We start from the raw sequence: 27931 nt of genomic DNA on the forward strand, positions 1-27931 counted from the left end.
TGTCTGCGATTAAAACATCCATGCCTCTTTGAAAGGTGCACTCCGTCACGGTGAAACCTCAGTTCACCTTTCATGAAGCCATGGTGAATTGTCCGAACGCTATCATTGCCCTTTGTCAGTCTTGCCAGCTCACCATTCAGTTTCCTCACCGAGGAGTTGATGGCCTTTTCCTTCCCTGGAGTTCTCCAATCCCTCCTAGGAATCATCTAGGACCAGGCCACCACAATGTTTGGAAACCTCTCTGATATAAATTCCAGTTCCGCCATCAAGATCTCCTGTACCCCTTTCCATCCCATAGATACCAAATCCTTTCCTCCCAGGTGCACCGCTGTAAGGTAAGGGAGGGGAACCTCTCCATTTGCCTGGGCATCGTAGATGGCCCCTCTGAGCTGCTGAAGGTGCATTCCCCCGACACCAAACCAGTGGACGGGGAGAGCATCCCTCCGAGACCCAGATGTGGTTGGCCCTCTGAAATGTCCTGCAGCCCTTTGGATGAAAGAGTGGCCGATAATCCACACAACCCTCATCCTCACTAGGAAATGGAAACATGAAAATCCCCCATGAATATGGCCAGACATACAGTTTATCAATTAGCCCAACTATTGCTTCAGCACAGGTCTCTTGCAACAATCCCAGACACACACTTCCCCCAATCTCACATTCACTTTACATGTGAGGGAACAGTAGGTAATTATGTAATAGGCACATACTTTTCTGGGAAAGAGTTGAAGGACACGTTGTCACCTTGTTCCAATGGCACAGTTGTGCTGGCACAATTGTAATCCGTGAAGGTGTCTGTTCCTGTGGCCCACCAATTGTACTGTACGGTGGTAAGGTGACTTGCACGTACTGCACCGTGATACTTTGGCAGGGTGACTATTCTGACAGATGAAATGAACTCCACAGCAAGTGTGCATTGTTTGCTCTGTCAATATAGGCTCCCTGACAGAATGTATGCCTATCATCACAAATGGATACAATTTTGGACAGTTTCATTGTGAGAGCTTTGGCCAAATCTGGGCGACTTGAAAGAAACTGAAGCTAGCGTCAAGTCATTTCCACCTAAAGTCGGGCAAGTGGTAATATCCCAACTGTTGTACGCAGACATGATTCTTTTAGACCACACACCAATCGGCCTTCAAAGGCAACTTGACAATCTCTTAAAGTGTATTTGTCAGAAGAACCTGGAAATGAACAAGGTGAAAACAAAGGTCATGTCCCTGGAAAAATGTAGCCAAAAAAAAGAAAAACTACGTTTGTACCTTGAAGGCTCCCAGATCGGGAAAGTCAGAGAATTCAAATATCTTGGAGTCACGCTAGACAGTTCCAGAGCCGAAGCTAGAATGCAACAAGTACTTTGGGATAAAACCTGTAAACCTACATCTCAAACTTGAGCCGCAGACAAACATTTTGGCCGTTTCTCTCTTCTTCCGGAAATAAAATTCTATAGAGCAAAAGTGGTTCCTTCACTTGCCTATGGGGCAGACGCCTTGCCTAATATCTCAAAAGATATTTGGCTGAAACTGGAGGGATACCTCTGGAGAAGGGCACTAAATCTACCAAAGTCAACGCCATGTCATCAATTAGACGAGAACTGAGCCTGCTCTCGTTGAAAGCCACGATCGATTGCAGCAGCATGATGGTCTTCAGAAAAATCCTGATTGCGGAAAGTCCACCGATGTACAACCTGATAAACAACAAGCTGAAAATCGGGGGGATGCAAAATGCTGACAAAATGGGCCGACGAGTAGAAGATTCAGCTGGCACTGATTCAATGTACAGAAGATGACCTAATACATAATCCGCAAAGGATAAAAAGGAAGATGAAAGAGCTTGATTGGACCTGCACTCAAGAACTTGCAAAGAAAAACAAACTGACAATCCATCTCCCTCCGACTACAAAAAAGTTGAACCAGGTTCAGGAATTCATAAAGAAATTTCCTAACAAAGCCTTAAGGTCAGTGTTTCTGAGAGCTTGACTAAACCTGTTGGCGACCAATGAAATAAGGGCAGTGAGAAATCTCTCGAACTCCAACACATGCAGACTGTGTAAAGACCAAACGCAGACTGAGACCATTAGACATCTAGTCATGTCCTGCACAGAAACTCTAACCTTCAGAAATGCATATCTAAAACCATTACTGTCATTACGCCATTTCTCCTTTGCGAAGAAGACCTCTGGTAGGCCCATCTGATCACTGGGGAGAAGACTGCATGGACAATTGCAGTATCAAAAATCCTTGCGAACGCAATGGCAAAAATCGAGAAAAACATCATTTAACATTACAAAAGACCCTTCTTCTTTCTTCTTCACTAGATTTTCATAGCCTGTTTGCTGCCTCTCTACTGGGTCCTTCAGTCACTTCGTGATTTTAGAAGAAAAAAAATTACAAAAAAAGTAAAGAAGCCTGCGTTTCTGCCTTGCAAAAATCATTAATTGATTCACACAAGTAAATAAAAAAATGTAATGCACCTAGTTATTTCGTTGGGGCCCTTTAGATGGTCAGTTTGTTTTGTGTTTGTGAAGATGGCTTATTTATTTAGTTTGCTAACAAGATGTTATTTAAATGATCAAATGAGTCTTGCGAGCCCACATGTGCCGGAATAATCATAATTAGACTCAAATTAAGCTCCATTTCCTGTGCTTTATTCATTGCGTTTCTGGCGGTGTCTGGATCACTTACTTGCTGGCTAGATGCCAAAACCTCTATCGCATTCACAGTCCACATTTTTCTCTGTTGCCTGAATTGATTTTTCAGGCTCAGTTATCAACATCTTCCAGGCTCCGACTGTGCCCCTTTGAAAATAAATCAGTTATTTTTCTTTGCATAGTTGTAGTTGACAATGTGTACTCATTTCAGTTTTCAAAAACTTGCCTTCATTTTTTGTTAGTAGGCAGGGAAATGGAGATGGCTTTCTGCTCATTTGCTGGTTTCGTTTTACTTTCCTCTAACTGGCAATTTGCCAAAGATATATGTTGAGGTTCTTCCTGCATTTCTCCAACCAGGCTATATAATCTGTTTCTATGGCCTTGGGATCATCGCAGAGGCTGCCACTACGCAAATTATTAATAATGTTCATACTGACCAATGATTTTTCCCCAGCGCTGTCACACACACGTTACTCCGGCTTTTAAGTTTGCGTTACTCAGGCTTTTAAGTTTGATACATTTCTAGAAATCAAACTGGGATCTTGGGGTCTCCACGGGTAACTGCTGCTCCGCTACCACTCCACCGGAGGATGGCTAGGTTCTTAAATACACTACTCGGAGCAGCATTCGTGCTGCAGGCAGGCTGCACCTCACAGGTTAAACGCACGCTCTGGCAACTGCCACTCCACTGCCACCTTCCAACAATGGCAGTATCACACTTCAAATAATTTGGAGTATAGTAGGGACCCCTCCCTCCTCTCGCTCGATTCCACATGACTACATTTTCAGCGCTTAAGTGCACTCTGCGTGTATAGGTTCTGTCATACAAAACGTACAAATTCATTCAAATGGTCCTATAAGAGAAAACCACGTAGTCACTGTGTATGATCTCCTAAAATCGAGAGGGAGCAGAGAAGCTAGCAGACATGTGTGCAATAAGCTTTTCACCACATAGACCGCCCAAAAAGCAGGCAGACCGTGGTATGAAGTGCAGATTTTGTCACAGTCATGACCCCCCTGCCTTTCCCCTTGGTCAGCCGCCAATGGTTAGCACTCCTCCACTTGGCTGCAGGAAGCCACTCACCCCTCTGGAGGCCAGGAAGAGACTGAGATGCCACCTGGAGTCTCGCATGGCGATTCCAGCCAAGCCTGCGTATCCAGCCCAAGCGCCACTCTAAATTCGATAGAGGCACTTGCTGACTGTCTGCAGCTGCCGGTTATGAGAGTCTACCACCTTGGCGGCCGCAGTGCTCAGACTAGAGGAAGGAACCTATCAATGCAACAAGTCAAGCCACACTGCCTCTTTCCTATGCTGCAACCGTTTCCAATGTGTACAACACACCGGCGGGCATTTCTCTGCAGATGGCAACACTGTACTGCCTCAACCGTGGAAAAGTGGACAGATGTCTGGTCTGCAGTGCCACTTGAAGATGTCTTCAGTTGGTTGGAATTTAGCAAGCTCCGGGCGTTGAGCAGCACTATGCCAGGCTACCCTTCTGGGGGATACATTGCAGTCTGGCTTTACAACGGTCACAAACAACCTCTGGACGACGCTGGTGGACTTCTTCGGCACAATATGTCCAGTCAATCTTCTCCAGGACCCACAAAGATGTGTCTGCAGGACGGCAGACACACAGGATTGATTTCCAGGCCACTCAGGTGAATAACAGCCGTTGCATGATGTCCCCTCGTAGCTACAGGAAGAGATTACCTGTCCCAGGACCTCTCTTGATCAGTCCTTGAATAAGCACAGCAGCCTTTGGATCTTGTGAAGAGTTGCAGTAGCAGAGCATCTTCCTCCAGCTGAATTCAGGATATGCCTCCAGGAAAACTCAGCTTCTGAGACAGGCGTCGTTTGTGTGGGGTCTTCTGATATACGTAAATTCGCCTATTTACTCAGACTGAGCTCGGCTCAGTCATCCAGTCATACACAAGTGCATTCATACAGTAGCCAATCAGGCTCACAGGCATGGAGGCCATTCCCCCCAAACCAGACACCCAAAACAGTGGATGTGTATTAAGGATAACTTCCATCCAGTTTCTGACAGGGCTGGCTCAGACAAACCACAGGCATTGCGACACACAGGCAAAACCAGACACCCACAACACAGAATGTGAGTTGACTCCTCTTTCCAGTCAGTCTTGCCTCACCCCTAGGGTATAGCCAAAACAAGCAGTCTATGGGAAAGGAAGCCCCAGATCCATATATGGTTCTTCCACCCAACATCCAATTAGGGTAAGGGGAACAGATCCCGTGCTTCTCAGGACTTTGAGAAACAGGAAGGTAAGGCAGTTGCAGTAGCCATCGTACCTTTGTTCAGGATTCCATTGATTCCTATGGCAGTGCCTGGGTATCCCAAAATGGGCGAGACCCAAAACTCTTGCAAAATCACAATGTATCTGCCAACAGCCATGCCCTACTTTGTGGGGCAACACACAGGTGCCCAAAAACACACACTGGGGAGGGGGCTAGGGAGGGGCTACCAGCGTGCACCCCTACCCATGTGTGCCATATTGATATCCCATGGGGATTGTTCACCAAGAACTAAATATGAATAGCTATACTGCCAGGGGTTCAAACTGGACTCCTGTGCAGGAAACATACTTGGGGAAGTAGTGGGACAAGAATTTCCAGCATCACACCACAGTTCAATGTATAAATGAATTGAAATAGTCACCCAAATGTATAAAATATTGAGCAGTGTATATATCTAGATATTGGCAATCTCTGTACAGTAACAACAAATGTTACAATGAATACTTGGTTCTTACACGAGCAAATGGCTATGTCTTCGTTTATCTATTCTGGGCAAAATTGCCTTAATTTCAATGGTCATTTTGCTAACGGCTATGTTTGATTCTGAATACCCCCATATGGCCACATAAGGGATTCTTATGTCTACATAGGAATATGTCAAGATTTATATGGCACTCTGGAGCAGCACAAAAGAAATGGTCTTAGCTTACTAAACCATATGAACATGGTAAAGGCTCCTGATTTCGAGTTATATTGGCCGGCAGCACAGATGCCATTTGCTTCATACAGGATCTATGTTGAACAGCCTCCACGGCATGTCAGAATTTGAGAGAGCTGCAACTGATATGTGATTTCCATTCACTATTAATCAGTAATGTTTACATGGAAACCATAAACAAATAAAAAAAATGTTTACACAGATTGCTTTCTATTTGACCCAGTCAGAACCGCATTGCTAGCGTGGCAAACCATTTTTGTGAAAACTGGCTTTTTGCCACTGTATAGTAGCGATATCCTACTGTGTAATTTCCCAGATCTCTCTCCCACGGTGGACTGATCGGTTCAAGTTGGTTGGCTTGGATTTAATTTAAGTTCACTGGATGATCTGTATCCAAATGATGGATTTATGTCTATGCATAATATATATAGTTAGCAAAAACACACTTTTACCCACTTAAAGTTTCCAGTACTACACAATGATAGCTTCTTTTAAAGCTAAAATGGTCTGTATTTTCTTGTGAACCTCCTCTGTTCCCACGTGTCTCGTATATTGTGCATTCCTAAGGTTGCTGCAGAGTATCTGCCAACCTTTACAAACTAATTCAAAATCGGATACTGATAACGTCTAAATTGCATGACAAATGGGTTCTTGACATGGGTATGGTATCTTGGATGATGAATGGCGTAAGATTGTAACTTGACTTGCTACCTTTCGTTGAACTCGAGGTTCAGACTTAACCAATTTCAAATCCTACACAGAATACACTATACAGCAACAAAAATGAAGCTGTCCATGACTGCTCTGATCAATGTTCTAGTCAATCGGACAATGCAGATTAGATGCATATGTTTTTAAATTGGCCATGTTTGCAACCTTTCTGTATACATATCTGTGAGAAGTTGACTGAAATGTTTGCAGTACCTTTGACACCTGACCCTAAAATGTGCCTCTTTGGTATATTAGGGAAAGTATTAGAAGTGAAAAGATTTGTCAATTGGGTTGCTAGCGTGCTAAAAAGTGCATTCTCAAGAATTAGGCTCCTAAAGCTGTGCCAACTGTTGATGCCTGTTTAAGTGACCTAACCTGTGCCAATAATTAAGAACGAACTGTATGTCACCATGCTCCCATAGGTTGCCAGACCCAAAGATATATGGATGGACTTCAGAAACCATTTACTATCAAAAGCTTTGAGTTAACCTTATTAAACTAAATTACGCTAATGTGCAACAAGTTTTAAAACTGGTCTCGGACCATAATAAACCCTTTGTGTAATATGCAGTCATATGTTAGGTGTTACTAAGTATAGATATTGATTACCGGTCATGTACTCGTCTTGTACTGAAATGTGTAGAGTTTATGCCAACTTGAACGCGTTAAGATATATATTGGTACTCAATGAAGCAATGAAATATTTTTTTTAAAACCAAGTATTTGGCAAAGTGATGTTCTCCCTTGGTGTGGGACCCTGTGGCAAACAAAGGACACTAGACTTATATACTTGAGACTGTGGCCTGTTACATGAAAACGGCTTGATGCTATATCCCTGAGACGTGCTTCAGTTCCTCGGGGGGGGGGGGAGACCTTTATCCCCAATACCGGATTCCTCCTAACACTTTATTTACCCCATCCTGACACTTAGAGAGACCAATCCCAAAGGAATCTGTTTTTTAATATAAATTCATAGTAGGTCATGAGGTCTGCAAACTACTGCTTGCCAGATTCTTTGGACTACCCTTCACTTTTGAGTATGCTTGCTATGGCTAATGGGAATTGTAGTTCAAAACATCCGAAGAGTTAAAGGTTGCAGGCCACTCTTTTTTTGGGTTTATCTCCTTCGCGACCTGTGTCTGAATATGAATGTTGAGGTCCACTGTATCTTTCAGTAACATGATTCTTGTGCATCTGCTGCCCTACCTAGCAGAACCGTTGTCGAGAGTCTCTTCTCAAAGCCCGGCATAGTGATGGGGAACCCTGTGGTAGATAAACCAACTATCAGTTTTCTATTCTTCTTTTCTGGATCTCAAATACCATAAAGTCTTGGTTGTTTGCTTATGTGTAAAAGCTGGAGCTTGTAGCTTGATTTACCAACTGAGCCTATTGGAAGGCTCGAAACACAGGAACCGGGAAAGTGGCTTGTTTAGCATGAGGCCTAACACTGTGAGGCAGAAGGGAGCAGTGTGCCATATGCCAGGGATTTTAAAGTGTGGCCCGTATACCAGCTTGCATTTGCAGCAGCTGGGTGAAATTGTTACGCAGTTCTGACTCAGCCACCTAAGATAGAGGGAGGAAACTGAATATCCTGAGATTGCAAAGCCTGATCTTGTGTTCCCTGGAGAGCTGAGTTTCTTTTGACACCTGAGGATGCTGAAAGACCTGGGACTGCTACTGTGGGAGCAGACTCTGGTTCTTTTGAGGGTGAGCCATGTGCTGTATCTTTGTAAAGACATTCAGGCACCAGATTTCCTAAATGTGTACTGGGTAGTATACCCAAGGCAGTGGAAAAATGTTAGCGACGTTGGAGCCAGCCTGAAACGAGACGGACCTCTTTGATAGCTCTGACGCAGGCTCATTTTCATTGGGCCACCACTTTCCCAATCTGCATTTGGTGAGTACCGCCTCACTTGGTGCTGATGGGGGTAGGGGGTGGAGGGAGGAATTATGGGGCACATGGAGTTGCTCATCCGGAGTACTTGGCTGCAACCTGTACCGAGCAAGTCAGATGAGAACTAAGTGCAACCATCCCCTTTTCCGCTGCATTGCCCACGACTAGCCCAAGATGGCATCCCACACACACAACTTAGTACAAGCATTCAGCCTCATCAACTAAAGATTGACTTGGGTCCCGTGCTAGTTGCAGATGAGAGCCACTTCAATGGATGTCTGTGGCAAAACTGCAGGAGTGGCAGGTTTGGCGCATACAAGCAGTTGAGAGGGGTATGATGGTTGAACTGAAGGTGGCCATCATCTGCCAACGGTGCCTTTGTCCCTAGGGCTTCAGATCCTCGGGCAGTGATGTGTAGAAATTCTACCTTTTTGAAGACAGTCCCAGAACACATTACAGATGGTCCTCACATTGTGGACAAAATGGAATGGGTTCCCACGCTTACTCGGGCATATTTATGCTGATCGCCACCCATAATACCTGAACAGGGCTTCCTCCAACCCCCAGAATTGCATAATTTCTTCAACTAGTGCAAATCACTCCTGAGGCCAATATGAGACCACCTAGTGTTATGGAAGTGGGTGGACTCTTAAGACGAGATCAACAATTGCTGGACCTTCTGGATAGAGAAAATTAAGTGGACATTATATCACTCACTGTGATGAGGAATCATGAAGCTAGAGTTTTCTGCAGAAAACCTCGCTCACGTTACTAGTCGTAGAAGCATTTGGAAAGGAAGTACCGGCTGTAAATTAGGAGGCTGATACCTTCATCGTGTGGTGTTACTAATGTTGAGATCCGACAAAAGCTCATTGAAAACAAACCAAGGGAAACACATGTGCTATAGAACCCAGAGTCTGTGACAGGAGAGGAGATGAAGCAAGGTTTTCCATGAGATTGCTTCAGACCTGGACACTTGGGTGCAAATTGACAGTTTATAGGCTGCCGTGAGGACACATTGCACAGGCAGAGGGAGGTAACGCCATTCTGCTTAAGAGCAGTTTCCTAGAAAAACGTGTCTAATCAAGAATGGGGTGGGGTGACGATAGCTCCAGCTATCTATGCCTACTCTTTAGACACACCGAGGGTTATGATGCCGCTATGCAAAAAACTAATTGACATCAGTAGTATATCCCTCAAAGTTGAGGATTCTCATGCTAACCAAGCTTTTGTTTTTTTTCACAAGGTATTTCTGCTAGCTTTCCTGGAGGGATCAGGTGCCCCAGAAGGCTCACGCTGCCCTTTTTCATATAATATACTGTTTAAATAATTTCTTGCTGTTATGGTGGGAATTGCAGTTCTCCAGCATGGGGTCTGGCATGGATTCACATGCTCATGAATATTCCCTGTCGTCAGGCCGGGAATCCTCGGTAAAGATAAAATCATTATCAGTTTTGTTTCTGATCTGTCTTTCTTAGTAGTAACCAATCACTGATCTCTGGGTCATACTGCCCCCAGCCAATGACTGCCCCCCCTAAGCCCCTCCCCTGGCAGCGATCCTCAGATTTTTACTGCACGTTAAAGTGTTGGGAGTCCTCGTGCTTTAGCTCTCGAGCTTTTACTGCGTTTTTCATGCTTTTTCAGGAGATTTTCTCATTTTTTCGGTTTAATCGAGCCTCAAGCTCCACCGTTTCCACTTCCGATAACGGGGACCCGTTTCGGAATTCTTCTACGCCCCTCAAGGGTGAAGTTTTCATCGAGTTACGCTTCTTGGAGGTTCCAGAAGATCTGAGGCCTACCTCAACGGACATGGCCCAGGACAATGGAAGCTCGCTTCCGGATCAAAGCTGTTCAGGTGCTGCCCGGGATGTGGATTGCAAAATGTTTTCAAGGAGGACGAGCATTCGAGATGTCTCTACTGCCTTCATGAAGACAAGATGCACGTGGAAAAGGACTGTCCGTTCTGCAAGAACCTGTCGGAACGGACCAAGCAAGAACGTCGTTCTTGCCTCACTGCCTGGCTGGAGAAGGGCACAGCAGGTGAGAAGGCGAAGGAAAAGTCTGAGCGGTCTTCTAAGTCCTGTGAGGGCGCCCCGGCGACGGGGGCCCAACAGAAGGCCAAGCACCGCGAGTCTGCGGGCACCGGGAGTGCCGAAATGTCAGGCTCTTCGGCTGCCAAGCAGGGCGCGACTTCCCGGCACGATCAACTGCGAGCTAGGTCTGTGGTTCGGGGAAGAGGAAGTCCGAAAACCCGTGTAAGCTTCTGGAGAGGCCCCCGTTGATCTCGAAGGGAGCCGAGGGGGAGCGAGGCAATGACCCTCCCCCCCGAAAGCGAAGGCCCAGGACGCACCTAAGGTGGTGAGGGCCTTGATCCACCCGGCAAAGGCCTCTATCGAGGTTGTAGCAGCGGACCTGGCAAAGCCGGCAGAGACTACGCCAGTGGAGGCGGCCTCGGGGCCCAGAGTTTCCCTGCCACCGCGGAGGGAATCCTCTTCCCAGCCCATCGTTAAGACCCCCGTGAAGACCCCGGTGGATAAAGAGGGGGGGGTGGCCCTTAAGGACTCGGATTCAGCCTCCGAGGAGGATCTGGTGGAAACCGTGAAAGGCCTCAAGAGAGGTTCGAAGGCCTCAACGAGAGGTTCAAGAAGGTTCGAACCCAGGGGAAGGATCCTGCTGATGTGATCGAAGATGGCGACGACGAGTGCCCAGTGGAGCAGCCATCCCGCCGTCGCAGCCATTGCCCGAGCCCCAGGATAGCTTGGCAGCCATTTTGTTGGCGATCCAATCCTTATGTACTGAGATAAGGACGATGTTACCACTGACCCCAACGGAGGATCCAGAACCTGGACCGTCGGGAAGCCCTCCGAACAAGCAGAGGAGAGTCCCCCCCCACACCGCCCTTCATGCCCACAAGGCCTGTGGACCCTCATCCCCCTCGTCAGACCCTCGGGATGATACGGCGACGGATACAGCGGCGCGGATGGACAACGACGGTGGCGATGATACAACGGACATTCCTTCATCATCCCCCCTCGGGCCTCTCCGCCCGACGAAATTGGCTCTTTCCGCGCCATGATAGCCAGGGCATCCGAGCTCTTCAGCTCTGCTCTGAGGAACAGAAAAAGGGAAGGCTTTCTTTACCAACAACGGGAGGCCAAGAGAAAGACTGTCCTCGGGGTACCGTTGCTCTACGACATCTGGGGCGAAGGGCTGGCTATCCTGAAGAACCCTTCCACGACACCCGCCAAGAGGGACAGTTACGAGAAGAAGTACCGGGTCCCCGATGCCGCCCCCTTTTGCCTCATGGCCCAGCCTATGCCGGATTCGGTCGTCTTGGCAGCGGCCAAGAAGAAAGCGGCAGGTGCGGCGGCTTCAACTTCCACTTGCCCGCCGGACAGCGAGGGCAAGCAGTTGGACTCCATGGGACGAAGAGTCATCTCGTCGGCGGCGACGACGATTAAGGCGGCCAATGCCTTAGCGATTGTGGCCCGTTACGACAGGGAGCACTGGTTCAAGATAGATAGAAGTTCGTCAGCGTGTGGGAGTCCATCTCCACCGACCGTTGGGTGCTGGACACCCTGGCCCACGGACACTCGCTAGAGTTTCAAAATAAGTGTCCTCGCATTCCTCCCGTGGCCAGGAAGGAGAATCACGTCCCTCAACTGCTGTTGGAGGTAAGGGCGATGCTCAAGAAAGGTGCCATCAAGCTTGTCCCCAAGAGGCTCCGGGGCTCCGGAGTATACTCAAGGTACTTCCTCGTCAGAAAAAAGACAGGCGGTTGGCGCCCCATCCTGGACCTGCGTCGGTTAAACAAGTACATCAAGGCACAGAAATTCAGGATGGTCACCCTCACGTGCTGGGACAGCTGGAGGAGGGCGACTTCCTATCGTCGTTGGACCTGGAGGATGCTTACTTCCACATCCCCATTCTAAAAGGACACAAATTTCCTCAGATTCATAGTCCAGGGGCGTCACTACCAATTCAGAGCCCTGCCGTTCGGATTAAAGTCGGCACCCAGGGTGTACAAGTGCCTCGCTCCAGTGGCGGCGCGGCTGCGCCTGCAGGGGATCCACGTCTACCCCTACCTGGACGACTGGCTAATCCGTGCAAGGTCAAGAGAACTCGCCGTAGAACACACAGCGAGGACCGTCCGCCTGCTCACGGAACTGGGATTCGCCATCAACTGCCCCAAATCCCACCTGGTTCCGTCGCAGGTAGCACTGTTTCTGGGAGCGAAGCTCGATACAGTGGAGCGATTGGCATCTCCGTCGGAAGAAAGGACGAAGGCCATTTTGGGCAAGGTGCAGCGCCTGTTAGCCACAGATGTGGCAAGGTTGAGGTCCATCAAGTCCCTTCTCGGGATGATGTCCTCATGCATCTACCTTGTGTCCCTTTGCAGACTTCGGATGCGTCCGCTACAAGAGTTCCTAGACGCCCGCTGGATTCAAGCGGCGGGCAGCTTCGAAGACAGGATCTCGCTCCACGAGGAGTTCCGTCGGGCGATTCTATGGTGGGGTACTCGTGCGCACCTCACGGCAGGCACGGACTTTCAGACTCGGGCGTATCAGGAGACGGTGGTGACGGACGCGTCCCTGGAGGGATGGGGGGGTCCACACCGGAGATCTCCACGCAAGAGGCCTCTGGCTCCCGGAGGAGAGGTGTCTCCACATCAACATCCTGGAGCTACGAGCCGTGTTCTGGGCGCTCAAATCGTTCCTTTCGTCCCTCAAGGACAAGGTGGTGAGGATCTTCACCGACAACACCACCAAGATGTTCTACATCCGGAAACAGGGAGGCACCAGATCCCCAGCCCTTTCCAAGGAGGCCCAGGATCTGTGGCACTGGGCCGTCGCCCAGGGGGTGTTTCTGGTTCCCTTCCACTTGGCAGGGATAAACACCATCGCCGACTCACTCAGCAGGGAGCTGCGCTCGTGCCACGAGTGGTACTACGCCAGGACCAGGTGGATCGGCTCTTTCAACGATGGAGCAAACCCCAGATCGACCTGTTCGCAACGGCGACGAATTCCAAGTGCCAGAGGTTCGCCAGCAGGTTCACACAGCCGAGGAGCATAGGCAATGCTTTCTCATTCCCTTGGCACGGCCTGTTCCTGTACGCGTTCCCTCCGTTGCTGCTCCGTCTCATCAACCAGCTCAAGAGGTCCATGTGCAGGATGATCCTCGTCGCACCGGCCTGGCCGAGACAGATCTGGTTCCCGGACCTTCTGGACTTGTCAACGTCCCCACCTATCAAGCTGGCGACGTGAGCGGATCTTCTCTCCAGAGAAGGAGGTGCCATTCTTCATCATGACCCGGAGTCGCTGAACTTGCAGGCTTGGCTCCTGCGAGTTTGGAGGATACGATATCCCGGCTGACTGCAGAGAGGTTCTTGCAAAAGCCAGAGCGTCCTCAACTCTCAAGTGCTATGGACATAAGTGGAAGAGGTTCTCTGTCTGGTGCCGTGCACAGAAGATTAACCCTCTACGGATTACGGCCCCTCAAGTATTGCCGTACCTACTGTCGCTGGCCAAAGCTGGACTGGCTCACGCCTCCATCAAGATGCATCTGGCTGCCATCTCCCGATACACCAGAACTACAGGACGGGCGTCCTTGTGGTCTCATCGCCTGGTGAAGGAATTTATGAAGGGACTATTCCGATCGTTCCTGCCGGTGAAGGCCCCTGCCCCGGCGTGGGACCTCAACGTGGAGCTGACCAGGCTCATGGGGGGCCCCATTCGAGCCTATGCATTCAGCGCTGTTGAAGTTCCTGTCGTGGAAGACAGCATTTCTCGAGGCCATCACCTCCGCACGACGAGTGGGAGAGATCCAGGCCCTATCTTGCAAGCCTGCATACTTGACTATTCACGACACGAGGGTGGTGCGGACGCACCCCCCCTTTATGCCCAAGGTGCCGTCGGACTTCCACCTCAATGAGCCCTTGGTTTTGCCAGTTTTCTTCCCGTCGCCTTCGTCGCAGGCTGAGAGGACTCTGCACTCGCTGGACGTAGCTAGAGCGCTGAAGTTCTACGTGGACCACACACAGAGTTTTTGGAAGACATCACAGCTTTGTGAACTTTGGACCTGTGAATCAAGGGAAGGCTCTCTCGAAGGCTTCCATTTCCAGATGGCTCTCCGGCTGTATCGTGCACTGTCACCGGTTGGCAAACCGACTGCTGCCCGGGCATCCGATAGCCCATTCGACCAGAGCGATCTCTGCTACCACGGCGTTCCTGTCTGGTGTGCCCCTGCTGGACATCTGCAGGGCTGCTATGTGGAGGTCGACGCACACCTTCACAAGATTCTACTGCATCTTTCGGGACTCCAGGGAGGAGTCCAGGGTCGGCCAAGCAGTGCTGCGCAACCTGTTCGCTTAAGGTGAGCCTGGTGAGGAGGTAAGAGATGCTTAATGCTGAGTTTTTTGTATTGCTTAATGTTGAGCCTGTTGCCACCTCCCGTGGTTGTGCATGTGTATACTACTATGTATTCTTATATTCATGAGCATGTGAATCCATGCCAGACCCCATCCTGGAGAAGGAACAACTTACTTACCTGTAACTGTTGTTCTCCAGCATGGGTCTGGCATGGATTCACATGCAAACCCTCCCTCCTTCCCCTCTGCTGCTCTTCACTTGGTCATACTGCCACTTTACGTGCTACCAAATCTGAGGATGGCTACCAGGGGAGGGGCTTAGGGAGAGGGCAGTCATTGGCTGGGGGCAGTATGACCCAGAGATCAGTGATTGGTTACTACTAAGAAAGACAGATCAGAAACAAAACTGATACTGATTTTTTCTTTACCGAGGATTCTCGGCCTGACGACGGTGAATATTCATGAGCATATGAATCCATGCCAGACCCATGCTGGAGAACAACAGTTACAGGTAAGTAACTTGTTCATTCTGCTGAATTTCTTAATTGTGCTATGTTCCTTTTATTTCTCTCCAGTCCTCCTTCCCTCACTGTTACCTCCCCTTGCCCTCTTTCTTGCTGTCCCAGAAGCTGGAATGCTTTGCCTGCCTGCCTGCCTTCCTTTTGAAATAGCTGGGAGCTATTTAGCTCTTAGTTATAGCCAAGGAAAGCCTGGTTAGCTTGAAACTGAAAGCTAGCAGGAGCTACCTTCTGACTCCTGTTGCAAATGGTGCAATTCAAACCTAGCTACGTGATATTAACTGTGTGTGTTTGGGAATGTTTATAAAGAACACAACTAAGGGACATATAGAGCATATTGGATAATACAAAATGGACCAAAAGTTAGTTTCCATCTAGCGCAAACTTAGATTTGCTGCGCGCTACGTACTAGCTCCTGGTTCCTCCTGCCTAACTGGTTAATGCCCAATACAAAGGAGCTGCTTTTTGCTCCTGGGGAACAAATGCCATTTTCGATCCCTGCATGCCGGCAAGGATGTTCTTTCTTTGACATACATTTATGGTGCAACTCTTGAGGGTTATTGGTTTCCTGGAAAACGAATAAATATATAATTGAAAAAAGAAAGGAATTGAGTCAAGCACTGTAACTCTGGATGGATTATAAACCGCGAGCTGGGATCTAAATTCCTTGCGGTGTATAGACAGTTTTTCATAAAGTGCCCAGTACCTCTGTTAAGATTCCCTTTATGCAGAATAGTTTATACTGTTCTGGCACGTTTTCTTTAGTTGGTTCCAGTACATGGGCATGTTTTTTAACTGTGGATGAAACTCTAGTCACCAAAGGTGTTTACCCCAGCCCCCTACTGATAAGAAATTGAGTAGAGACGCTACCCTTTGTGCCGTTTTTAGTTGCTTTGCCACACTAGCTGTGCTGCTGGACATTAACATTGCTGAACTCATTATAAGCGAAAACTAATGCAGAGGCCTATAAAAGTGATCATGTGGCATATGGCCAAGTAGAACTTTTGTGGGCAAATGAGAACATTTGTATTACCATGCTGCTTATAAGAAGTCAACAGATTCTCCATCCTATTAGAATGTAAATGCTTTGCTGTGTGTAATAGAGGACATCATCCATTTTGATAGTGAGACTTCTCTCTCGCTTTCTCCCTCTCGTTTATTTCTTAGTTTCTCTGAGGGTCACTTTTTTTCATCTTGGTGTTCTTTTCTTGCTCTTTTTTTCCTCTTGTTTTCTCTGTTTTGCTCTCTATCTCAAGGTAAGTGTTGGGTCCCGTTGGAATGCAGCATTTCCTCTCCGTAGCCTTTTTGCTTTTAAATTGCAGTAGTGATATTCACTTGGCATATGTCTCTGCTCCACTGATTTGCTTTCTGTATGTTGTGAGTAACCCTAAACTGTTTGAATAGGTGGGTGAATAGTTGGCATCTGGCAGCAGTGCCTGCACTTTTCCAGAATATTTGAAAATGCAAGCACTAGTCATTTACATTGGTCGATCATTGTTATGGATGATTTAACCACGTTTCTGCCACTGTGATTTTCTAAATGGGTCAGTACGATGCTCTAACAGATGTGTTTTGTGACTTACAGAATTTTTCAGATTTCCTTTATCGCTGGTATTTGGAGAAAGGTAAGCGAGGGAAACTCCTATCCCAACCCATTTCCCAGCATGGACAGCTTGCCAGTTTCTTACAGGCGCACGAACACCTCAGCTGGCTCCATGAAATCAATAGTCAAGAATTTGAAAAGGTAACCTTAAATGATATGCCAGACCAGTTTAAGTTTGTATGTCCATTTCTTCCTAAATTGTGCAATGTGTAGTTGCGTGATGGTGTTGAAACCTTTAACCAAAACCTTCCTCCCAATGTTTACTCCCAGGATTCAAACTTTCATAGCCTTTATTTTTTTTACAAGAGGCCAGAACTCTTGGTTCTTGTCATGAGTGGTGTTGTGCCTGTGCTACGTACCTGATTCTCTTTTTAGATCTGTAATGTGGCTCAATGATCGCCTGAAAGTGTAGGAACCTGGTGTCGCTGATCCAACTCCCTGCACCATGTGGAAGATTCCCCCATATTAAAGTGATGCAAGGACAGTGCTAACACTGACAGGGGAAGCCTTATAACAATGCAGCAGGTGCACCGAACAGATGAAGTATGCTGGCACGGCAGAGCCCAGAGGGTGTTATTCCAGGCAGGTACATGAATGAGAAATGGCTGGTCTGATGAGGAAAAGTGCCAGGGCAAGATGCAGGAAAGGTGAAAACTGCAGGGCAGGACTAGGGAAGGGATCTCTAAGAAGGAGGAATAATCGCAAAGGGAGGTAGAACATGAACAAGGCAGATTCCGGCAGGAAAAGAGCCTAAAGACTCTGCAATACTGGCAAAACAAAGTACACTAATTGAGCGCATTAAGACACACTTAGTAGAAGAACCTTTAAGTTTAAATACCCTTTTGTTATTAGAAGCAAGGCGAGCCGATTTTTTGACGGGTTACCGTGGCAACCCAAATGCTATCCAAACAGCACATGTGTGGAAGCCTGGGCACCGCGCATTGGTGCCCGAGAAACATGGGAGCCAGGAGACACGTGTTCTGCATCTTTAGGGTTCATTCAGCACGCAATTGAGGATTTAGGCACCAGGACGTGCTGGAGGTTAGAGTGTGCCTATGTATGTTTGTAGGTGTATCTGTTTACTGCGTGAGTGCGTGTAGCTGGGTGTGAAGTACATGAGCGTGTGGGTGAATGCATGCCAGTTGGAGGTTTGACGTTTATGCGTGCATGTTGAGAAGGAAGCTGGAAGCCTTAGTTGTAATGGCTACCTTTACATGCCATCAAAACAGCACACATACCGAAAGCCGGGCCACCCCACACGCGCAGTTTGAGAAACATGGCAGCGCCCAGGAGATACCGGCTTTCGATTCCCTACTCCCAGGTAAACCAGCGCACAAGCGAGGATACGGGCACCAGGACCAGGTAACAGTAGAGTGTGCCTATGGATGTATGTTTGTAGGGGAATCTGTTTGCCACGCGAGTGAGTAGAACTGGGTGTGAGGTACATGAGCTTATGATTAGATGCTTTCCGGTTGGTGGTCTGGTGGGTGGTGCCTATGTGTCAAGAATGCAGGGACCTGTGTGTGTGGCACAGTGGTGCTTGACAGTCTTAAACCGTGAATTGTTTTTTTCTGGTTCCTTAAGAATGAAGTCTCTTCAGTGGTCCTTGCAGAATGACTGTGCTCAGCCTTGGGGCAACCTTCAAGATCTCGACAGGTCCCACCTCTGATGCCTTTGGTTCGGCATTGGTGGACTGTTGAATTAAACCTTCAACAAGGAGAACCATTTTGGTAGCTTTGGCATCTAGTACCCTTGTTGATAGATGGTTTCTTTAGTCCTATTAACCTTCTGGAGGTTCTTGCGATCCGGGCTGCTGTGGTGAGCAGTCTGGGTTCTGGTCAACTACACTACTACTACAGACTACCTTAAGAATAGATGTTTTTGGTTGCTTCCTGGTTCTTTCCTGGAATGCCATGTTTTATTTCAATATTTTACCATTTCTCCTTTGCACAAAACACATACATATTAATCCATGTAAAAAAGCTGTTTAAACAAGTTTATAACAGCTAACAAAACTGCTTAGCACAAATAGGTTTCTCTTCATTCCTTCATGCATGCTTTGATAGTAATTGTTGTTGCATATAGAATACATTAATACATCAGCTGTTGACTGTTAACCAAGAATATACACTTTGAATGGATTGTGTCCTCCCAAGTATTCCTTATCTTTAGATGTATATCCTCTCCAGTTTAGCTGCTTTGGAAAAAAATAAATCAGTACAGGGCGCTGTGTGTCGATGCGGTCGACCCAATGTCCCTCGTGTGCCTCCGTCTCGAGGTCGACGTCATCACTGGTACATAAAGCATGCGAAGCGCCCGTTAGCTTCAGTTCCGTTTTTCCGCGATAACTGATGCTTCGGGAAATTACGCTGTGCTTTGGTTCCAGTGTAAACTGTCACATATTTGAATAACTATGGCCTCATCTTCAACACCATCAACCGAGAAGAACAGGTTAAAAAAATGCCACGATTGTTGTGCTAAGATGTCTCTCGCTGATCTTAGAGTGTCTGTGGTTCCTGGCGTGCAGCATCGAACGTCAGACTGTGGTTCCGGCTAGTCTGACTGGTTAGGCTTTGAAAGAGCAAAAAGGGAAATTAGCTGCAGGTAGGCCCTCTACTAAATCCCCCTTGAAAAGTCGGAGGAGACAAGAGGTGACTCCCCTCGAATGAAAAAATCCAAAAAGCGCTCTTGCCCCAGGAGTGGATCTTGCCACTCTTAATCGTCGTCAACGAAAATGAAGAAAAGGCAACATAGATTACCTTCCACCTCCTCATCTGACTCATCTCCTGAAAGGAGTATTACATGCCCAACCAAATTGTCATCTCCTGCTGAGTGAGAGTCATCCAGACAGGAAATGTTAAATATCTTCAAGAAGGAGGCCCCCGGACGCCTACGAAAGAGAAGGATAAAAGCCATGCTCCTGTCGCACCTGTTAAAGCCAACAAGGAGAGGGCTAAGGCAAAATCCCTTGAGCCCGGGACGTAAGCCTGAAACCCCACGAGAACCATTGGGGTCTCGACTCTACGACTTTTCGTCGAGTCAGGGTTTGAGACCCTTGAGAGCTCCGTCGTCAAGGATATCGAAACAGTCGACTCCATGTCTGTTTAAACCATTGACTCCACTGTTTCCAAAGCCTTCTACATCATCGGCGTCAAAGCCATCGATGTCTTTTCCCATTAAGTCTTCATAAACCTCTAAGGAGGTTGAAAAATCATACAAACCTTTACCTAGAAAGGATTTTTTCAAATCTTTGTCTTCTATTTATGAAGAACACGAGCCTTCAGATCCAGATACTCCTCCTTTTGGTTTATAATTTGGTGCACCTAACGTCCGAGAGGCCTTTATCTCTGAGTAGTCTAGGTTAAAGGACTTGTATGAAAATCTGCAAGTGGCATTGACATGGCATGGCATCTTAACTTGAATTTAGCAAACCGGACCCGGCAGACCACACAGATGCCTCTTATAGGCAGCTTATGACTAATGTAATAGACTTTTTAGGATGCAGCAGACCCTCGCCCCTATTCGAACAAGATGACTTGACGGATATATTAGATAAAGGACCTGAGAAGGATCCTGTTCTTCACTTCCATATTGCCCTATAAAAAAGGGTAAAGGCAAACTGGGAGGCTCCCGAATCTAGTCGAGCAGTGAATAAAAACCTCACCAAGAAATACAGACCGTCCATTGCCGATCCTGAATATTTGTCAATGCATCCTACGCCAGAGAGCCTGGTGGTTCAGGCGTCAACTTCTACTTCTAAACAAGCGGCTTATCCAACCATTCCACCAGACAGGGGTGATAAGCGCTTTGATGCTTGGGCTAAGAAAGTGTTTTCTCCCGGGAGCATGGCTCTTAAGTCTGCAAATGCCACTAGCGCTTTAGCCAAATTTACATTCACCTTTGGGACTGTATAGCCATGGAGACTGAGCATAGTCCCGAAGGGGAAGAAAGAGACGGCTTCCTGAATATTGTAAGAGACGGAAAGGAGGCTATGTGCGAATCTCTATAATCAGGACTGGACTCTTCTGACCGCATCAGTAGAGCCATGGCGACGATCACCGAGATGCACAGGTTTGCGTGGTTGAGGAAGTAATTGTAATTGGTTATTTATAACGTGCTTAATACCCAAAGGTTTCTAAGCGCAGACCCGGGGATCGAACCTGTGTTTCTCCGTGGCGTCTTGCTTCCAAGGCGAGCACATTGCTCCCGAGACCGGACGTGCAGTCTAGACTCCTCAACATGCCCTTTGACGGCACTCTGCTGTTTGGCAGCAAGGCTGACGAAAGCCTACAGAAGCTGCAAACCTCGAAGGCGGCAGCTAAATCCCTTGGTGCTGCTATCAGCCACAGCCATCCCACTCCACTGGATCATCTTGGAGGGGTAGGTCCTTTCACTACTACTCCTCAGTTGTAAGAGCAATATGACTGGCTAGTCAAAGGGACCAAAGAAGATTCCCTCATGGTGGACGTGGGAGGGGGGGCTAAATCCGCCCAAGCAAGGGCTACCTTACCATATACCGCTGCTTCAGCCATCTCAAAACCTTTGAAGCCTTAACCCACAAGCCCCCGGTGGGAGGCAGGCTCTCGCAGCATCTGCAAGAATGGCAGGGTTTTACTTCAGATACGTGGGCATTGGAAACAGTAGCCCAAGTTTATTGCCTGCCCTTTCTAAAAAGGCCTCGGTGGCCATCCACTGGGGAGCCACTCGTTCAAAGTTCAAGATCTGTTCCTTTTGCAGGAAATGTTACGCCTGCTAGAGAAAGGTGCTATAGAACCAGTACTTGTAACAGAGAGGAACAAAGGGTTGTACTCTCCCTATTTCCTAATCCCTAAGAAGGACAGAGGATTGGACTTAAAATGGATGAACAAGTTCCTCAGGAAGGCCAAGTTCAAGATGGTTACCCTTTCTCAGATCCTTCAAGCCTCAGCTTCAGGATTGGATGGTGTCATTTGACCTTCAGGATGCTTACTTTCATGCGCCTAGTCATCAAACGCACCGAAAGTACCTGAGGTTCGCCATTGGTGGTTCTTATTATAAGTTTAGAGTTCTGCCATTCGGGCTGACCTCCGCCCAAGGGTTTTCACCAAGTTGATGGTGGTGGTGGCAACGAGTCTAAGAACGGGGGATTCACGTCTACCCCTACCTCGACGATTGGCTTATCAGGGCTCCTTCTCCGCATAACCTTCCACTCTCCACAGACTGGGCTTCTCACTCAATTTCAAGAAATCCCATATGATTCTGTGTCAAAGGCTCCAATTAATCGGAGCAGTCCTGGATGCGTCCTTGGGGAAAGCCTCGCCACCCGAGGTGAGGGCTCAACCTGCAGATGGTCTTCAAATTCCAGAGTGCCCCGCCTCTTCCGGCCTTATATTTCTTTTTTTATGTTGCTCGGCCTCATGGCATACTGCATTTTCCTGGTTCGAGAGGCTTGCCTGAGAATGAGATCCCTACAACGGGCCCTCAGGACACAGTGGTCCCAGTTCCATGCAGATTCGCACAGGATCTCCTATGGTGGACCTGCAAGAACAACATACTGAAAGGGAAACCTTTTTGGCAACCATGGTAATAGTAGTTACGGATGTCCAAACTACAAATCAACCTTTTGGAGCTGAGGACAATCAGACTACCGCTGAAAGCCTTTCTGCTCTCTGTACAGGGAAAGAATGTCCTGATAATGATGGACAGCACAGCGGCCTTGTACTACCTCAACAAAAGAGGTGTAGTAGGGTCAGCACCACTGTGCAGAGAGGCAATGGAGCCCTGTTTGTGGGCACTTCAAGAAGGAAACGCCCTGCCAGCAGTTAACCTAGCCAGAGAGAACAGCCTTGTTCTCCGCCTGGCCAACACTCTGAACAGGCAGAGCAAAGTCTCCCAAGAGTGGGAACTAGCTTAGCAAGTCCTTCAAGAGATCTTCTCCCTTTGGGGAACCCCTCAAGTAGATCTATTCGCGACCATTGTCAAACAGAAGTTCAAACTGTTCTGCTCCAGGGAATTTCCCCCAAGGGGAGCTCTACGGGATGCGTTCGTAGTGGACTGGGATTTAGTACGCGGTTCCTCCAGTCCCCCCCTCATTCCTCACTCGCGTATCAGGTGGTTGAGAATGTTTGGGAAATCCATGATCTAAATTGCTCTGGATTGGGCCAGGAGGACGTGATAACCTGACCTTCTGGACATGTCCATCTGCCCTCCAGTACGTCTTCCACAAAGAGAGGCCTTTCTCTCCCAAAAGGAGGGTCAGGTTCTCCAATCAGAGGTCAGGACACTCAACCTTCACACAAGGTTTCTCAGAGATTGAGATGCAAGGATTGGGACCTCCCGGATGACGTAATGGCGAAGGCCAGAAGGCCAGCAACTAAACCATTGTACCGCTGTCGCTGGAATACATTCTGTAGCTGGTGCAGGGAAAGGATGTGGACCCTTTTCAATGTAGTACACCTATGGCATTATCATTTTTTTGTTACTTTTGACAAATCTAGGGCTCCAGATTGGGACCATTAAAGGATACTTTGCAGCACTTTCAATCTTCGAGTGCACGTCAGAAGATTTATCCTACTTCAAGATGCCATTAATAATACAATTCGCAAAGGGACTCAATAACGTGTTCCCTCCATCTCCATTTCAAGGTCCGATTTGGGACCACAATCTTGTACGAAAATTCCTTGTGGACTCCCCTTTCGAGTTACTTCATTAAAGTCCTGTAAGGCTGTTGACCTTTAAAACCATCCTATTAGTTGCATTAACATCAGCCCTCGGGCCTTATCTTGTAAGCCTCCATATACTATTTTCTCTACTTAAAGTGTGTTGTTTGTTTATTTATTGTGCGCACCGGACCCTGAGGTAGCAGGGTGCATTTGACAAGAGGGCTTACAACTTGGTTACAGAAGTTACAATATACAGAGCATGGAAAAAAACTAGTTTTCTTAGCTCCACAGGGTGAAGGTACGGCAGTAAAGTACAGATACAAAGTGTTTACAGAGGTTGTAACTGTGCGGAGCATGGTAAAGGCAATTCTCTTAGCTCCAAGGGTGAAGGTAAGGCAGTAAAGTACATATACAAAACGGTATGCAGACAGCAGGTCATCATATAGCTGACGTTTACAAGATAGCAAAGGCATAGTACATGTGGTGGGTGTGTAGGGAGAGTGAGGGTTACATAGAATTCTCAATGAGCCATTTTATTGTGTTCTTTCTGAATTTGTTGAACGTTTGGTCAGATCTGAGAGCGTGAGTTAAAGTCAAACGAGCTTTTCTACCGAATGTTGAATCAGACTTTTTTATCCCAGAAAATTGGGCTACCATCTTTTTACCCACCTCCACATCCTTGCAAGGATGAGGAGAGACTGCATTTGCTTAATCCAAGACGTGCACTTAGCTTTTACATTTGCAGGATGACTAAGTTACGTCAGAATTACAAACTTTTTGTTGGATACACGGGTCACAAGTTGGGACTATCTGTTATGAAACAAACTTTGTCTAGATGGATCATATTGTGCATTATGTAATGCTACCGATTGGCTGAGAAAGATCCCCCAGAAAGCTTCAGGGCACATTACACAAGGGGCATGGCAACATCTTCTGCTTTACAGAGAGGGATGCCGATGCATGATAGTTGTGCGGCGGCCAGATGGTCTTCCATTCACACTTTTCCAAAATATTACTGTCTGGACTCGTCCTCAAGTCAGGAACGAGGATTTGGTAAGGCAGTTTTACATGCTGTCCATACCAATTCTTAAATTCACATCTAAAATTCGTACTCCCTCCTACAAAACTAACACTGCGTCTATCAAACGATGAGGAATATGTGGGAGAACACAATCCATTCGAATTAAAGCTACTTGCCCTAGGTAATGTTCTTTGGATTGGATGTTCCTCCGACTTATTTCTCATCGACCCTCCCAACCTACCCTGCAGTGGAATTTCAGTGCATTACACCTTATGCTTTTTCAAGGTCTTATACTGCCTTGGACACACTAGTGCCGTTAATTGTGCATGATGGTATGTATTCCTGGTTGATTGTCGGAAGCGGCTGGTCTAACACTGGTGCAGCTTGACGATCCTGTGAGTGAAACTTGAGGGTCCTTTCATCTAACTGGAAAGATGTATGCAGGCAGATGCACCTCTGAGCTCAGTGAGACTGCGAGTGCGACTGCGGGATCGGCGGCGGTCATATTCGTGATTCTGATTCTGTTCGTGATCCCTTCTGTGACCGTGGGAGCCATGCCGACCTGAGCCAAGCGGTGCTGCCCTGAGCCTCGAGCGACTTGACCCGTGGCTGTGGTCTCTTTTTCTCTCTCACGCTCAAGCTCCCTTATGCCGCTCCTCTTGTGGTTACTGTTGAAGGGTGAGAGCAGGAGTGGTGAGCAGCGGTTGCGAGCCACAGGATAAGGTAGTAAAAATATCGGAATATTCGAACATAGGTGAACTAAAAATGCTGTTCACAAACTCTAACTTCCCCCCCCCTCCTTCTCCTTTTCTTTTCTATACTGAAATTGCATTTCCCAATCCATGGGTAAATAGAACAGTACTGTGTTTCTTTTGCTTTACTCTATTGTTTTACCTGTTGTTGGGGCACGGATTGCACATTTAATCAGTATATTGAGGGGTGTGCTTTTTTCTTTCACTAGAAAGAAACATCAAAGAAAGTAACGGCGGCTGAGCGAGGACTGCGGGCCCGAGTGCCTTTGACTCGCTCGCCACGTCTGTCTGCATACTAAAACAAGTGTTGGAAATTCCCATCGTTGATACAGAAATCACTCAAATTGGCGACAAAGCAGTTTTGTTACTCTTATACACTATGTCAAAAGTGTATAATTTGAGAAGTACAGCATCTGGAGAGGTGCGTTGTTCTATGGATATACAGGAGGGACTATCAAATGAGCTTAGCCTGACTAGGTCAGGAAGATCCCCTCTCTGTCCCTATAAAACGGGCGGTGGTAGTCTATACCCACCGCTGAGCATTTTCCCTAAAGACTCACAGAGACCTAATAGCTCTGGTTTGGGCGAAACCTGCACAGTATTAACAAAAGCGATCAGCAAATCCACCCTGATTAACCAACTACTAAGAGACAACTTTTCTTCAAATCTCAATTATACGCTGACTGCAACAACAATGAAACTGCAATTTCTGAACATTTCTCAGTGGCTACAGGTGGGGAGGGTATGAAAGCATGTAAGGCCCAACATCTTAAGCAGCAGGGAGGGCTCGGCCCTGCTGGAGAGTCTTTAAATGGGCCTAGAGATAATGCATCATTATCCTAGAAGAATTGGAAGCAGGGTCTACACCTTTGGCGGTGGATGCCTCATATGAGTTAAATTCTTTCCCAGCCTTGTGGGAGGATATCGATCCGGTCCTTGACTTGCAATCCAAAACCCCCACCCCGTCTGTTATCACTGATGCCCCTCCAGGCTGGTTTCTCTGGTGGCTGGGGGTGCTCAGGATTTGGGTCCCCCTACGATTGTGGCTTTAAATTTCGTGCTAAGCTCACTTCTTAAGATTTTTGAACATTTGAGTTCAGAGGTTTAGCAACAATCGGGGTTCCTGCTAGAAATAACAAAGCATTTGGAATCAAATGAGTTGTCAATGGTAGCTCTCCAATCAGCAGTGAACGACTAAAGTCTGAATTGGTATTGAGATCCGCAAACTCATCCTCGTTAGTAATGGAAAAATGATCTGTGCTCACGAATCAATGGGCTGGGGCAAAAGAGGAACTGGCGCCTCTGAACGTGAAGGTGGGCAATGGTATTTGTCATTGTATACAAAATAACTGTAATCAGGGTATACAACCTTCGCTTTCTACCTCACAAGACGGAACTACATATGATGCACCTTTATCTGCCTCCATAATGGAGGAATTTATACGCCTGGCGCAAATTGTGGAGCAGGAGGAGTTTCCCAAAGCCGCAAGGGAAATTGATACCTCAAAAGTAGTATTAGCCCCAAAAGAGCAGGGCCGAAAACGATAAAGGAAAACAAATGGGAAAACTAGGAAGCGGAGGAAGAGAACTAACAGACTTCAAAAGGATCTATCAGTCCAAGACATTTTTGAAGTCTAGTCGAAGTACAAGGAAAAAGAAATGAGCGAATTGTACTAATCAGTCATAAAAAACTTAAAAGCCCTGAATGCTGACTTAACGGATAAGGAGAAGATTAAAGGCTGTAATCCCAATAGGGGCAAAAGCAAGAAAAAAAACAAGAGGTTAAAATTGGAACCCTTGACTCAAAGACAACGGTGGGAAGTCAGACGGAGTTTCCAGAACTCATAAGAAAGATAGCCCCAATCTTTCTGTTGCATAAGCAAAAACTGAAGGTAAGGTCGCCTCTGAGAAAAATTGCCCCCATCTTTCTGAAATCAAATGCTATCACGGCTTTGGGGGGGCGTGGCTAAGAAGCCATGTAGGAGGATGCGTCCAGCTAGAGCTCCTGAAGATCCGCATAGAATCCTGAAGAAACACCGTGCAACAAATGATTCATATGGCCCAAAATGCAGAGGTCCGTGCAGGGGAAGCTGTGGAGCACGCATGGGGGTAACGAGACACGGTCCGACGAAATAACGCTGTCGGAGCCTGTTTAAGTTTGGTATGAGCTTTAGGCAAACAAAGGAAAATGGCCGCCATTTGACGAGCCGGGAGAACAAAGGCGTGACTGGTCCGAGCACGGACCACTGGACTTCCCGAAGACTAAAGGCGAAGGGGCCTGGAGCGGATCGGACAAAGGCCAAGATAGCGGAATAAGAGGAGAGCCCGGCACCCTGACCGGGGCTCGAGGCAGGTACTGCTGTGCGAGGCTGCAACCCCATGAACCGCGGAGCCAGCGTAAGTCGGGCACGGAGATTGCCTGCAGCAAAGGGGCGATCGGAAGGAGGAAGGAACGCGCCGAGCCTGATCGGATTGATACATTGTCTCCGACAACACAGGCTCTTGCGCGAGCGAACTGCCGTAAAAGGACGCGCAACTGCCAGAAGGAACGGGCAGTAGCAGATACATATGTATCTAAGGCCATTGAATCGAGGCACAAGGCATCCGAACACAGACGTGTATACAAATGGAAAATGCAACGGTCGCTCGCCTGGAAGCTACGGTAAGCGTGTACAAGCATAGACTATAATAGGAGGCACACGTACTGTGGGCCACACAAGGAAAGGTGACCAGCCCCACGAGAAGGACCAGGAGCAGCGTTGGGGAAACGTGGAGACACTGGTAACGCGCCCATAACCG

At 47.6% G+C, this 27931-nt stretch overlaps 1 protein-coding gene across 2 annotated transcripts in view; it reads left to right on the top strand.

The window, feature by feature from the left end:
* NUP133 (nucleoporin 133) overlaps nt 1–27931 on the top strand; it is a 1444728-nt gene that overhangs the window by 933643 nt on the left and 483154 nt on the right. For both annotated transcript variants that reach the window (XM_069606929.1, XM_069606930.1), the window contains one exon: nt 16701–16859. In XM_069606929.1, the coding sequence (XP_069463030.1) occupies nt 16701–16859 (159 nt within the window). The remainder of the gene's footprint in view (nt 1–16700; nt 16860–27931) is intronic.

Source organism: Ambystoma mexicanum, chromosome 4p, assembly GCF_040938575.1.
Source record: "Ambystoma mexicanum isolate Mex_15411 chromosome 4p, UKY_AmexF1_1, whole genome shotgun sequence".
NCBI classification, from domain to species: domain Eukaryota; kingdom Metazoa; phylum Chordata; class Amphibia; order Caudata; family Ambystomatidae; genus Ambystoma; species Ambystoma mexicanum.